The sequence below is a fragment of the Scomber japonicus genome, chromosome 6 (genome assembly GCF_027409825.1).
Source record: "Scomber japonicus isolate fScoJap1 chromosome 6, fScoJap1.pri, whole genome shotgun sequence".
Classification (NCBI taxonomy): domain Eukaryota; kingdom Metazoa; phylum Chordata; class Actinopteri; order Scombriformes; family Scombridae; genus Scomber; species Scomber japonicus.
The window spans coordinates 25,136,389-25,149,891 of record NC_070583.1 but is presented as its reverse complement, the minus strand read 5'-3'; the positions used below and the strand labels follow the sequence as shown (position 1 = coordinate 25,149,891).

At 38.7% G+C, this 13,503-nt stretch overlaps 2 protein-coding genes across 2 annotated transcripts; both read left to right on the top strand.

Annotated features, from left to right (window-relative positions):
• The first annotated feature begins 2,294 nt into the window (after positions 1-2,294).
• LOC128360138 (extracellular calcium-sensing receptor-like) lies at positions 2,295-6,496 on the top strand. The gene is made up of 7 exons (XM_053320491.1): positions 2,295-2,576; positions 2,672-2,764; positions 3,101-3,286; positions 3,794-4,327; positions 4,403-4,627; positions 5,360-5,483; positions 5,595-6,496. The coding sequence occupies exons 1-7, from the start codon at positions 2,322-2,324 to the stop codon at positions 6,494-6,496; spliced, it is 2,319 nt and encodes a 772-aa protein (XP_053176466.1). The 5' UTR covers positions 2,295-2,321.
• Positions 6,497-7,524: 1,028 nt separating this feature from the next.
• On the top strand, positions 7,525-11,647 carry LOC128360389 (extracellular calcium-sensing receptor-like). Its single transcript, XM_053320812.1, has 9 exons — positions 7,525-7,664; positions 7,843-8,137; positions 8,299-8,385; positions 8,626-8,895; positions 9,313-9,516; positions 9,602-9,877; positions 10,218-10,445; positions 10,544-10,667; positions 10,737-11,647. The coding sequence occupies exons 1-9, from the start codon at positions 7,555-7,557 to the stop codon at positions 11,645-11,647; spliced, it is 2,505 nt and encodes an 834-aa protein (XP_053176787.1). The 5' UTR covers positions 7,525-7,554.
• The last annotated feature ends 1,856 nt before the right edge of the window (positions 11,648-13,503 follow it).

Sequence of the window (13,503 nt, the reverse complement as noted above, 5' to 3'; positions counted from 1 at the left end):
TTATTATTATTATTATTATTATTATTATTATTTATTTTCATTGTTTTCATTTTTTTCTTGTTTTGTTTATTTGTTTGTGTGTTATATATTTTGTAAAGCGTCCTTGGGTTTGTAACAGCCGCTATATAAATCACACCTATTGTTATTATTATTATTATTAAAACTAATATATTGTAAAATGTATCATAAATACATAATAAAATAGTCTTCTGAGTTCCCTTTTAACATTCAACTGCTCTGTAATCTTAATTAACTGCAAATAATTTGAGTTCAAAATTTGTGAATGCTTGATATGCATTTACAAGTTCAGGCTAATTGTCAGGCCTTGTCTGACAGTCATAAATACTGATGATAGAAAAACAGCCCTAAAATTGCCAATATATGTGTTGTATATGTTCTGGGTGTTTGAAAAAGGCAAAACAAAATTCTCTTTCAGAATGGTTTGATTGATTATGTTAATATTGATTATGTGATGTTATGTTAATTAAATGTATTGTGCATACAGTAGTTAATGGAATTGTATTGTTTTATATGTGCTTAAGTGCTTGTCCTCTGTATGTTTGACACAAACTGCCAACCAGTCAAAATTATATTTTCATGACATCTATTTAAGGTAAGATATTAACTTAGCAACACAATTATATCTAGTCAGCTAACCTGTCATGTGCAAACTCAAGTGTTCATCTAAATCACAAAGCTGCCACCCATACATTGGAAGACAAACACAAATTTAAAGGCGCACTCTACTACCACCTAGTGGAAGTCACAGTCAAAGTCATAGAATACATGACAGTGAATTGGGTATGCTGAGAGATTAAATGTGTGCCTTTGACACTTTATTCAAGCAGCCAAAGAAAAAAGATAAAAAGTTGGCTATAAATCTGTAGATTTTATGAAAAAGAAAGACAAAGAAGGTTACATGTTGTAAATGCATCTCTAGTTCTGCGAGCTCAGAGGAGCCCAATATAAGCTTGACCACTCTCTCAAGAGCATATATATTGGTTTTCCTCTGTTGCATGTTTTACAGGTCTAGTCTGTCTTTAAGGTTGGTTTAACACAGCTGTTTATTCTCAAACTATTATTTATAAACAAAACTACCACATTATAATCAATCATAATTTGTATAATACCTGCTCAAATCTATCTATCTATCTATCTATCTACATACATATACATACATAAATATAATAAATGTAGTATTATAATTAATTAATAAATATAGTATATATTATAATGAATAATTAAGTAGTATTATGATACTAATATGATAATTGTTTTCTCACAAGTAAAAGTACTTATGATTTTAGCAAAAATAATCATACATTTTATGTATGCTAAAAAAAAAAAAGATTACACTCCATACATTATTTATATTTGTCATTCGATCTCCAATAACCCACTTCAGTAAATCAGGTGGGTGGTGCTGCTGAGTTAGCAAGGGTTGCAGGGAATACAGTATATAACCTACCTCATTCCCTGCTCTCTCTCTATTTGGGGGGGTGTTTAACAATATGACTCCACTTGCCTTATTTCCCTTAATTTACTCTGTCTGGGTCTTCACTTTAACTTATGCCCCAATTTCCATATTCACCTCTCCATCCCCATCCGCAGCCAAAGTGTGCACTCTTCAAAACAACTTTGAACCAGGCTTCGTGGCAGAGGGTGACTTTATTATTGGGGGGATCTTCCCCCTTCACTATGTTCAGGAGATGCCAGATCTCAACTACACATACAGGCCACCACCAGTGAAGTGCAACAGGTGAGTTTAATAGGTTTGGATTGGAAATCATATTATCATTTTGATGCTGTGTGATTTTGTCTCAAAAACATGTTGTAATATTCTTATTCTATCAAATGGATTATGCAATATATATTTATATTTGACAGAGCAGTATTAATTATTTAGCTGACACTAAATAAGACAATTATTCTTATATACATTGAAGGCTTGACCTGACCTGCACATTGAATTTGAGTATATTTAGGTTTTAGAAGTTCCAGAGAGAAAAGGTGTGTCTGTAATTATCAAATAATTTCTAAAAGGTTTCCTGAAAACAAGTGCCTGAAGAAATGTTTAATTGATATTATATTATTATCTATTTTCCATATACAAACTGAGAGTCAAGATAGTTATCAATCATTATCAATCGTTACCAAAGACATATAGGAGACATTGCTAGAAGTTGGATGCAGAGACCAACTTAAAATTTAAAATATCACTGCCTATAACTTTACCTTTTCTCCACCTTTGCTGTGTGTATTCATATGTGTGTCTGCTGAGGTACAGCTTTGATCCTAGGGCTTTCCGCTGGGCTCAGACTATGAGACTTGCAGTGGAGGAGATAAACCAGAATATGGAGCTGCTGCCCAATTACACCCTTGGCCACAAAATCTTTGATTCATGTGCACATCCACTGACTGGCCAAAGAGCTGCTCTGGCTGTGTTGAATGGTTTGAGTGAGGACCACTCTGCCATGTGTAGCAGTGCCTCTTCACTCCTTGCAGTGATCGGAGATTCTGGTTCTGCTCAGTCCATTGTGATATCAAGAATGCTACAGCCTTTTAGAATCCCAATGGTTAGTTGGGACGAGTATGTTCTAATACACCAAACACGTGTTCTCTGTAAAATATTTCCCTTCAATGTGTTCTTTATTTTTCCATTTTTACCCAGATCAGCTACTTCTCAACATGTTCATGTTTCGCTGACAGAATCAAATTTCCCAACTTCTTCAGAGTAATACCTAATGATGACTATCAGGTAAGGGTTTGGCTTTAAATCATAAGGGTTTTGAATAATTTTTCAGTGCTGTTATATGAAGACATTTTTGAAGCCTTCATATGTTTCTATGATGATGCCCAATGTTGTACTTACTAAGAACAATGCTGTGCTTTAATTACCATGCACTAGAGTACTGTATGTGCAGTAGATTATCACCAAAATTAGATTTACACAGCTTTCACGCAAGTGATGATATATTAGATTACTTTGCAGCGCTAAACAAAATCAAGTACACATTAAAAAACAAAACAAAAAAACGTTTGTGTTTTCTCTGATGTCAGTTTAGTTTTATTTTGTCTTTTTTCCTAATCCTAGGTAAAGGCCATTGCCCAGCTGCTGGTGCGGTTCAACTGGACTTGGGTGGGTCTGTTGCGATGGGACACTGACTATGGACGTTTTGCTATGCAAGGTTTACTGAGAGAACTACGGGGAACCAAAGTGTGTGTAGCATACCAAGAAATCATCCCTCTGTTCTACAATCGCCAGAGGGTTCTGGAGGTTATGAAGGTAGGTACAAACACACACTGAATTGAGTTTTATAGCAAAAGAGAGTTTTTATTTCAACTCAAGAGATCATAGCAGGCACTAATGATAAATTAATCCATTAAAAACCCCTGTATGAATAATGACTGTGTAATTATAGTACATCTTATGTGATTTTGATGGTATCAGCTTTTGTTTGTTAAAACTGTAGTGTAGAACTTTAACATATAAAGGAAGTTCTGTTACATTAAAGCACTTGCCAAACGAGTTCACACAATGTTGATTAAGCATATTACCTCATCTTATCACTCCATCACATTTTTTCCCCTTTGTCCTTAACAGAGTGCTCCTAGGGGCAGGGTAGATGGGGGTGGGAGAGTGGTGGTGAAAGGGGAGATAAAAGGCCCGCACTGCAGTTTTAAATAAATGAGACAATCTTGGGTAGGGTCAAGTAAACTTAGTTTTAACCTGCTTTTTTTTGCTTCTTTTTTCTCTCTTTCTTGTGAAACTCTTCCCTCATTATCTGTAAAGGTAATGCGTAGCTCTACAGCAAAAGTGGTGGTGCTGTTTTCAAATGAGGGGGAGATGACACCTTTCTTGAGGGACTACATGACTCAGAACATTACTGGAATCCAGTGGGTGGCTAGCGAGGCCTGGGTCACATCGTCTGTCTTTACAGGGAGCGAGTATTACCCCTACCTGGGGGGCACCATTGGGTTTGGCATCAGAAAAGGTCCTATCTCCAGACTTAGTGACTACCTGCTGACAGTAAACCCTCAGATGTATCCCAATAATCCACTGGTGCAGGAGCTGTGGGAGTCTCTGTATGGTTGCAGTCCCTCTTCATCTTCTGGTTCCCAGTTGCCTCCCTGCTCAGGGCAGGAGTACCTGCTGGATCAGCATTCAGCTTACATGAATACATCCAGCCCTAGAGTTGCCTATAATGTCTATAAGGCTGTATATGCAATTGCTCATTCTCTGCACAACCTACTTCTCTGCCAACCAGACCAAGGGCCTTTCCTCAACAACTCATGTGCACAAAGCAACAACATACAACCCTGGCAGGTATTGTCTAGTATTCTTATTGATTCCTGCTCCATAAATTTTGTTAGAGTATTTTACTTTCTTTTTTTTTTCAAGCTCCAACACTACCTCCAGGAAGTGACATTCAACATTGCAGGGGAGGTGGTGAACTTTGACCTGAAGGGTGACTCCATACCCTATTATGATATCATCAACTGGCAGAGAGGCACAGGCGGTAACATTGAGTTTTTCAATGTGGGGTTGTTTGATAGAACCAAGCCTGTTGGAGAGGAGCTGGTGATCGAAGAGGACAGGATAATGTGGGCAGGTCATCAGAGCGAGGCAAGCTGCTCACACTGTGTTTTTACCTTCATCACATGCTAACGATGATAAAACTTGTATATGGTAGAGAGTCAAATTCCCATATGACATGTCTTCTGTTTTAATGCTTCTTACAATATATACGTTAAGATGTTAGTAATGTTTCATTTGTATGTTGATAAAATACTGTATTCCAAACACACAGGTATGAAAATATGCTTTCATTTTTATTTTGATTTGGGTTTTTTTTACTATTCTGCATCCACAATTATTTCCATTATAATTATGTTGCTTGCACTTTATATAATGCCATACAGCTATTTATTGATTCATTGTATGACAGATTGTTAAATAGTTTATTTTAGAAAAATCAGCCCTGAGCGTCAAAATCTCAGCAAAATTCTCTACCATTTTCTTGCTCACTGCATTTTCTGACCAAAGTTTTAAGAAACATGTATAGGCCACACCAATTATTATTTTTTACTGTGGATTAATAACACATTTTTTGTTTGGTCTATGAAATGTTAAAACATAGAAAAATGCTCATTACAATTTTCCTAGTTTATGTCCAAAATGCATAGGTAAAATAGAGAAAACAGCACATCCTCACATTGTAGAAGCTAGAACTAGTGAATATTGATAATGTTGAAGATAAATAGTTTGAAAATACAAATAGATTGATCAAGTACTGTGAAGGATACACTAATTTGACAGTGTGGAGCTGAAAGACACAATTATCTGTGTGTTTCTTAGGTGCCGGTGTCTGTATGCAGTGCCAGCTGTCTTCCAGGGTCCCGGAAAGCTGTCCGTCGTGGGGAGCCTGTCTGCTGCTTTGACTGTGTACCATGTGACAGTGGCAAAATTAGCAATCAGACAAGTGAGCTTACAACCATGCAAAGATATAAATTATTATCTACTATATTTTATCAGGTAAATATTAAATTGCATCACATAAATTATTCCTTCCTTTTATTTTTTTACTCTTTAGATTCCATAGAGTGCACATTTTGTCCTGAGGACTTCTGGTCAAACAAAGACAGAACAGCCTGCATCCCAAAGAAAATAGAGTTCTTGGCCTATGATTCCTTGGGTATAGCCCTAACAGTGATCTCCATTGTGGGTGCCTGTCTCACTATAGTGGTCATTACAGTCTTCTTTCATCACAGAAACACAGCCATAGTCCGTGTGAATAACTCTGAACTCAGCTTCTTCATTCTGTTCTCACTGTCTCTGTGTTTCCTGTGTTCTCTTGTGTTCATCGGAGAGCCAACAGCTTGGTCTTGCATGCTGCGCCACACGGCCTTCAGCATCACATTTTCTCTTTGTATCTCCTGTATACTGGGGAAGACCCTGGTGGTGTTGGCTGCTTTCACTGCCACCAGGCCAGGAGACAACATCATGAAGTGGCTGGGGCCCAAACAGCAGAGAGCTATTATCTTTAGCTGCACTCTGGTTCAGGTGATTATTTGTGCTGCCTGGCTCATTGATGCACCCCCTTACCCATCCCGAAATACACAATATGAAGGTTCAAAGATCATTCTGGAGTGTAGTGTGGGCTCTAGCCTTGCATTTTGGTGCGTTCTGGGATATATTGGTCTGCAGGCCTGTCTTTGCTTTATTCTGGCCTTTTTAGCCCGAAAGCTGCCGGGAAACTTCAATGAGGCCAAGTTTATCACTTTCAGCATGCTGATCTTCTGTGCTGTGTGGTTCGCATTCATCCCTGCTTATATCAGCTCTCCTGGAAATTATGCAGATGCAGTGGAGTCATTTGCCATTCTGGCCTCCAGCTTTGGCTTGTTGTTCTGTCTGTTTGCTCCAAAGTGTTATGTTATTTTACTGAAGCCTGAAAAGAATACGAAACATCATCTGATGGGTAAAGAAAAGAAGTGATATATTTTAAGTTTACCTTATATGAATGCATTCTTATTCAATCTTCAATCTTTAAATATAAACAATGATTCACATTTGTATAGACAGGACAATGATAATTGCATTGCATTGATATTGTAGCTTTACAAACGTAGTGCAGTGATAAAGAAATAAAGAAATAAGGACCTTGTCACTCTAATGTACTCAGATATTTTAACGAAATAAAGATGTGAAATGAATATACTTGGAAGATTCTGAGGCTGAGTTTGTTGGAAAAAGACTTTCTGCTGATCTTCTAATCTGCTACACCTATAACCTCCATTTTTTATCAATTCAAAGTTTAGATTAGAAGTTTTACAAGCTAGATAGGAGGCTCAGTAATAATTTAATAATAACTAATATAATAATTATAATCAGTAATTACTGATGACATCTTCAGGGGGTGCGGCTCTGCTGCTGACCCTGTGTCTAACCTGGCATATGTGTGGAGGCTGGGAGGGAGGGGGTACATGTGACGTGCCGTGTCCATCTCACGGACATTTGTCTATGTCTAATGGAATTAACGTGTTTATTCTGTGTACTCTATGTGTTTTATATACTATTCTTACCAGTAAGACCAAAGACAATTTTCATGCAGGACATGACAATAAAGTATTTTCTATTTTCTATTTTTTCTATACTTGGAGCTATTGTAATGTAACCCGACTAGGCGCTTGTCTGGAGGACTAAAATAAGTGTGTTTAGTTATTTTGATTAATCACGTAATTGTGTTAGGAGAAACATCAGACTACAATCTTAACATAAATAATTGAATAGAGTTTTTCAATCATGATCTGGGGGTGGATGACAAAAATCACAAAATGAGATCACATGACTCTTCACATAAAATTAAGTAACCTTGCATGAAGATAAGAGACAGGTGTGAAGGGAGGAGGGCAGTTATGGGGACATTCCCTGGTGCAGTTTTACTGTTGTTTGTCTACCTGATCTTCATTTTGTTCTCTTACTCTTGTTCCTTGTCAGAGTCTCCCTCTCTTTTCTCATCTTGTAAATTAAGGAGACAGTTTTATCTTAATGGGATGCGCAAGCCTGGTGATGTGATTCTTGGTGGTCTGTTTGAACTCCACTACACCTCTGTCTTCCCTGAGTGGACATTTAGCTCAGAGCCACGTCAGCCCAGCTGTCAAGGGTAAGTCTTACACATCTGCAGCAGACAACATGGATCTGTGCAAATTATTCTGTTCAGAATAAGGAGAAAAATTCCACTGTGCTGCAATTCTTTTGAAATGCAAATAATATGTTTTCAAATGTATTCAAAACATCAGCTGTCACAGTGACATATTACTTTTTTTGACGTTTTGTGTTAGCTTTGACATTCTAGGGTTCAGACAGGCTCAGACCATGGCCTTTGCAATTGATGAGATTAACAGAAACTCCGGCCTGCTATCTAATATGACCCTGGGGTACAGTTTTTATGACAACTGTGGTGCACTTATTATTGGATTCAGTGCTGCTTTGTCACTGGCCAGTGGTCAAGAGGAGCAGTTTCAGCTTCAGGAGAACTGTTCTGGGACACCTCCAGTCCTGGGGATTGTGGGTGATTCCTACTCAACATTTTCTATTGCCACCTCCAATGTGCTAGGTTTATACAAAATGCCTATTGTGAGTTTCCTATCTTCTATCTCTTTTGTTTTTGTATTTTAATATATTGTATTTGAATTGAGTTCATTTTTAAATGAGCATTGTTAAAATACAGATACTGAGTCTGGGTCTGACTTACATGAGATAAGTAACTTGGGTGCATTCTGTATGTTTCTTTATAGGTGAGTTATTTCTCCACATGCTCCTGTCTGAGTGATCGGAAACGGTTTCCATCCTTCTTTAGAACGATCCCCAGTGATGCTTTTCAGGTGAGAAACATTGGAAAAATTGAGAATTACAAAATATGTTTCACAGGCAGTACAACAAGCTCATAAAAAACAATCACTAATAATATATATATTTTCTTTTCTCTTAATGGAATTTGTTAACTGTGATTGCATGATGAAATTCAAATAATATGATGTAAGATGTAGTTGTATTTGTTTTTTGTTTTTTTAAAGAATATACTAGTCTGTGCACTAATCCCTCCTCTCAATATATCCACTCAGGTACGTGCAATGATTCAGATTCTAAAACGCTTCCACTGGACTTGGATGGGTCTGCTGGTCACCAATGATGACTATGGACTCCATGTTGCCCAGTCCTTCAAATCTGACCTGGCTCAATCTGGTGCAGGTTGTTTAGCCTACCTAGAGGTTTTGCCCTGGGACAGTGACCCAAAAGAACAAGAGAGGATTGTGCATTTGATAAAGACATCAACAGCTCGTGTTGTCATGGTCTTTGCACATGAGATTCATATGATTAAGCTGATGGAAGAGGTTGGAATTCATATTTAATCCATGATTTTAACACAATGAATCAGTATGGTTTTGTTTGTCCAAGCCAAAAGTGGCTAACCAAAATCATTTTTTTCTAGTAACTAAAATAATCTACAACATCATGCTTCAGATGCAGTTGAATTGATATTAGGTCCAGTGTGACAATGTTTGGTAATATTACCTGTATACAGCATATGTCAAACATTTTGACCTGTAGAAGATTCAGCTAGATGAAAACATTACTTGAATGATTGAAAATGTTTGAATGTGTGGATTTCTATCAGTGCGTGGTTATCAAAGGACTGTTTTCCAACAATGACAATGAAATAATGTCAGGCAATCTTTCATTTGTTACAAGGTAAACTGTATTTTTTCCACAGTAGTCTGAAAATATGTATTACATAATGCATTGTACAGGTGGTGAGGCAGAATGTGACAGGTCTGCAGTGGATTGCCAGTGAAGCCTGGGCATCAAATGATGTTCTCCAGACCCCCCAACTCATGCCATACCTGGGTGGCACACTGGGCATTGCCATCCGTCGAGGAGAATTAACCGGCTTCATGGATTTCCTGTTAAGAATACATCCTGGTCAACATGACAGCAATAATGAAAATAGCATGGTGGGAGTTTAAGCTTACAATTGTATTTAAAATCGCCATAGTAAAATGCTTAATTTAATTTAATACTATGTTAAATACATTTCAGGTAAATCAGTTTTGGGAATACATATTTCAGTGTAGATTTGCACCACCTCCAGCAGGTTGGGTGGACTCTGGGGGAGCACTATGCACAGGAGATGAGGACCTTGAAAATGTGGAGACCGAGTTTTTGGATCTTTCTAACCTCAGGCCTGAGTACAACATTTACAAGGCTGTGTATGCTCTGGCGTATGCCCTTGATGACATGCTGCAGTGTGTGCCTGGCAAAGGGCCTTTCAGTGGGCGCAGCTGTGCCACTTTGCAAAGACTGGAGCCATGGCAGGTATGATGTCAACTTCCACTTCACCTGTTTATGCTTTAAAACAGCAGCTACATCTTGAGGTACTTACTGAATGTAGCCTTGTAAAAATACAATATTGTGGAAAACAATACTTTATTATATCAACATTAGTCTATTAATTTAATGATGTAAATTAGTCAATCATTTTAATCCAGCAAGGGATGGATACATTTATTCTCATTTTGTTTTGTGAGAGTGGTAATGATGTTAAACCAATAAGAAGGGACAGCAAGTCATTTTAATAGTTCAATAGTAGGATTTCACTGGAGCCTGTCACACTCCTGATTTGTTGTTTTTTTCTCTTTCACGCATCCATTTGAAGCTTGTGCATTATTTACAAAATGTCAACTTCACCACATCATTTGGTGATCAAGTGTCATTTGATGAGAATGGTGATGTTTTACCAATATATGACATTATGAACTGGCAGTGGCTCCCTGATGGAAGAACAACAGTTCAAACTGTGGGTGAGGTTAAGAAGTCACCCTTCAAAGGTGAAGAGCTCACAATTGATGAGGACAGAATCTTCTGGAACTTTCAACAAAATGAGGTCAATTCTGCATTTAAGATTCTGACTGTAGATTATTTTTTTCAAATTTAGCAGTGTATAATACTGTAGAATGATAGAAATGTTTTTCTTTCCTACAGCCACCAAAATCAGTGTGCAGTGAGAGCTGCCCTCCAGGTACTCGCATGGCCAGAAAGAAGGGTCAACCTGAGTGCTGTTTTGACTGCATCCCCTGTTCAGAGGGAAAGATCAGCAATAATACGGGTGGGTGTTTTATTTTTAAATCATTTATTTTATGAATATGTATCTCAACACTTCCTTTATTTTCGCTAGACTCCATGGAGTGCATTAGTTGTCCAGAAGACTTCTGGTCCAGCCCCAAGCGTGACCACTGTATTCCTAAGAAAATTGAATTCCTCTCCTACCACGAGCCTCTGGGCATCTGCTTGACCACCACATCATTGCTGGGCACATTAATCTGTGCTGTTGTCCTGGTAGTCTTCACCCATCATCGCAGCACACCCTTAGTACGCGCCAACAATTCAGAACTGAGTTTCCTGCTATTGGTGTCACTTAAACTATGTTTTCTGTGTTCACTGCTGTTCATCGGCCGCCCCAGACTATGGACATGCCAGCTGAGACATGCAGCATTTGGTATCAGCTTTGTGCTTTGTGTCTCATGTATCCTGGTGAAAACCATGGTGGTTCTGGCTGTGTTCAATGCCTCCAAACCAGGAGGTGGAACCAGTCTGAAGTGGTTTGGTGCTATGCAGCAGAGAGGAACAATTCTGGCTCTTACATCAATCCAGGCAGCAATCTGTACTACGTGGCTTGTCACATCTTCACCAGCTCCTCATAAAAATACTCAATATCACAATGACAAAATAGTGTATGAGTGTGTAGTTGGGTCCACAATTGGGTTTGCAGTGTTGCTGGGTTATATTGGCTTACTGGCTATCCTCAGCTTCCTACTAGCATTTCTAGCCAGGAATCTTCCAGATAACTTCAATGAAGCCAAACTCATTACTTTCAGCATGCTGATCTTCTGTGCTGTGTGGGTGGCATTTGTCCCTGCTTATGTCAACTCCCCAGGCAAATATGCAGATGCTGTGGAGGTATTTGCCATCCTGGCCTCCAGTTTTGGTCTCTTGGTGGCACTGTTTGGACCAAAATGTTTCATCATCTTGCTGAGACCCGAAAGAAACACAAAGAAAGCAATCATGGGTCGAGCCATCACCAAGTGATACAGTTAGCACTCCCAGCACAAGATAGATCAATCAATTTTATATACTCTATATTTTGCATTTAGCAGTGGTCTCCACCAGGAGAAATTAGACACAATAAAGAAAGGTTAAAAAGGTGAGTCTTGCTGTTTTTTTCTAATCATTTAGTCTTACTTATTCCCCTGGGTTTGCAAGATGAAAAACATTTTGTGCTGTGTAAACTACTTGTCTGTAAATGCACTCCCACTACCAATCATGAACATAGAAATGTTACATATTTGCGCTACTGTACACTTGACATGGGCTTAGCTTCTACATACAACTTCCCAACCTTCAGTGACCAAAGTGATTGTCCCTAACCCATTTACCATTGTAGCCTGCTCATTGAAGAAGCTGCAACGGCCAACAATGGGAACAGCAGCAACATCACCTTATACATTTCCAGTGGAAATACATCTATATTGTAAAAAAAAACAAAAAAAACACTTGGCCCTAGGGGAATGACATTGTGGATGAGCACAATATGCTTTAGTCATTGAAAATAAAGTTGTAATACATGGCATTCAGCCACTAGATGTCACACTACTGCACCAACATCTCAGACTAAGGGGGGGCTTGAACAACCTGCTAAATTAGGCAGCATTGATCAAATATGGATAAAGATTCTGTTAGTGCATTGCCTATTTTTCATCTCAAAAGAAAATAAAAGAATAAAGTAACAAAAAAATATTTACACAGAGATCTCCAAAACTGGCAAATCAGCTAGTCTCCTTCAATATGGTTCAACACTTCAACAGCCAACCCCGCACCCCGCAAACAGCTCACTCCTATATACCCCCGTAGCCCTGCCCCTGGGCATACCAATTAACAAATTATCCCATCTCCATGTACAGTCCACCACATTAATACACAGAGCACAGATCCATGACAAAATCCTATATATAAAAGTGGCACTAATTTCTCTCCATACAGATGATGCCAAAACCATACAAAAAAAATAAGAGGGCATAAATATCTGTCCATTCACCATTAATGGTTCAGTCCGTGATCACATGATCTTCTGAAGCGCGCCAATCACTACTATTAATGAGATGACCTGGAAGTGCCTCGGTTTGGCCCGGTTCTGCAGTAATCAGAGGCAGCAGCAGCAGCAGCAGGTGGTAAGTGTGTTTTGTGTGTGTATGTGTGTCGCGTCGGCGCCGAGTGTGCACCCTCGTACGCCAGCAACAGGGAAAAAAGTAGTTGGGCTGTGGGGGAAAAGTTTATGGAAGTCCAGGACCATGTAAAACAGTAAACAGTTTAACCAGCGCGTCGTGGGAGGACTGCGCTCCGTGCGCTCCCGACGCACAGAGAAGAGAGAGAGAGAGAGAGAGAGAGAGAGAGAGACACGCTGGTCGTGAGATGACGGAGCGCTTAATGCCGCCCCGTCACAGACAGGCATAATGAAGTTGCTCTAATAGTGAGATTAAATTGGTTAGGTTATAAAATGAGAACACCTGTTGTAACTTTCAGTCTCACATTTTACCCACTTTAATGTTAGTTCTCTCTCTCTCTTAAAAAAAATAAATTAAATACAGTATGCAGATTCTACATTAAACTGAGACCCTTCCTTTAAAAAATGAACTAATGTCTGTAATTATATGATTAAAAAGCCAGACAATGAAATAATGGCAAGCAATCTTTTATTTGTTACAAGGTAAACTGTATTTTTTCCACAGTAGTCTGAAAATATGTATTATATAATGCATTGTACAGGTGGTGAGGCAGAATGTGACAGGTCTGCAGTGGATTGCCAGTGAAGCCTGGACAGCAGCTGCTGTTCTCCAGACCCCCCAACTCATACCATACCTGGGTGGTACTTTCAGCATGCTGATCTT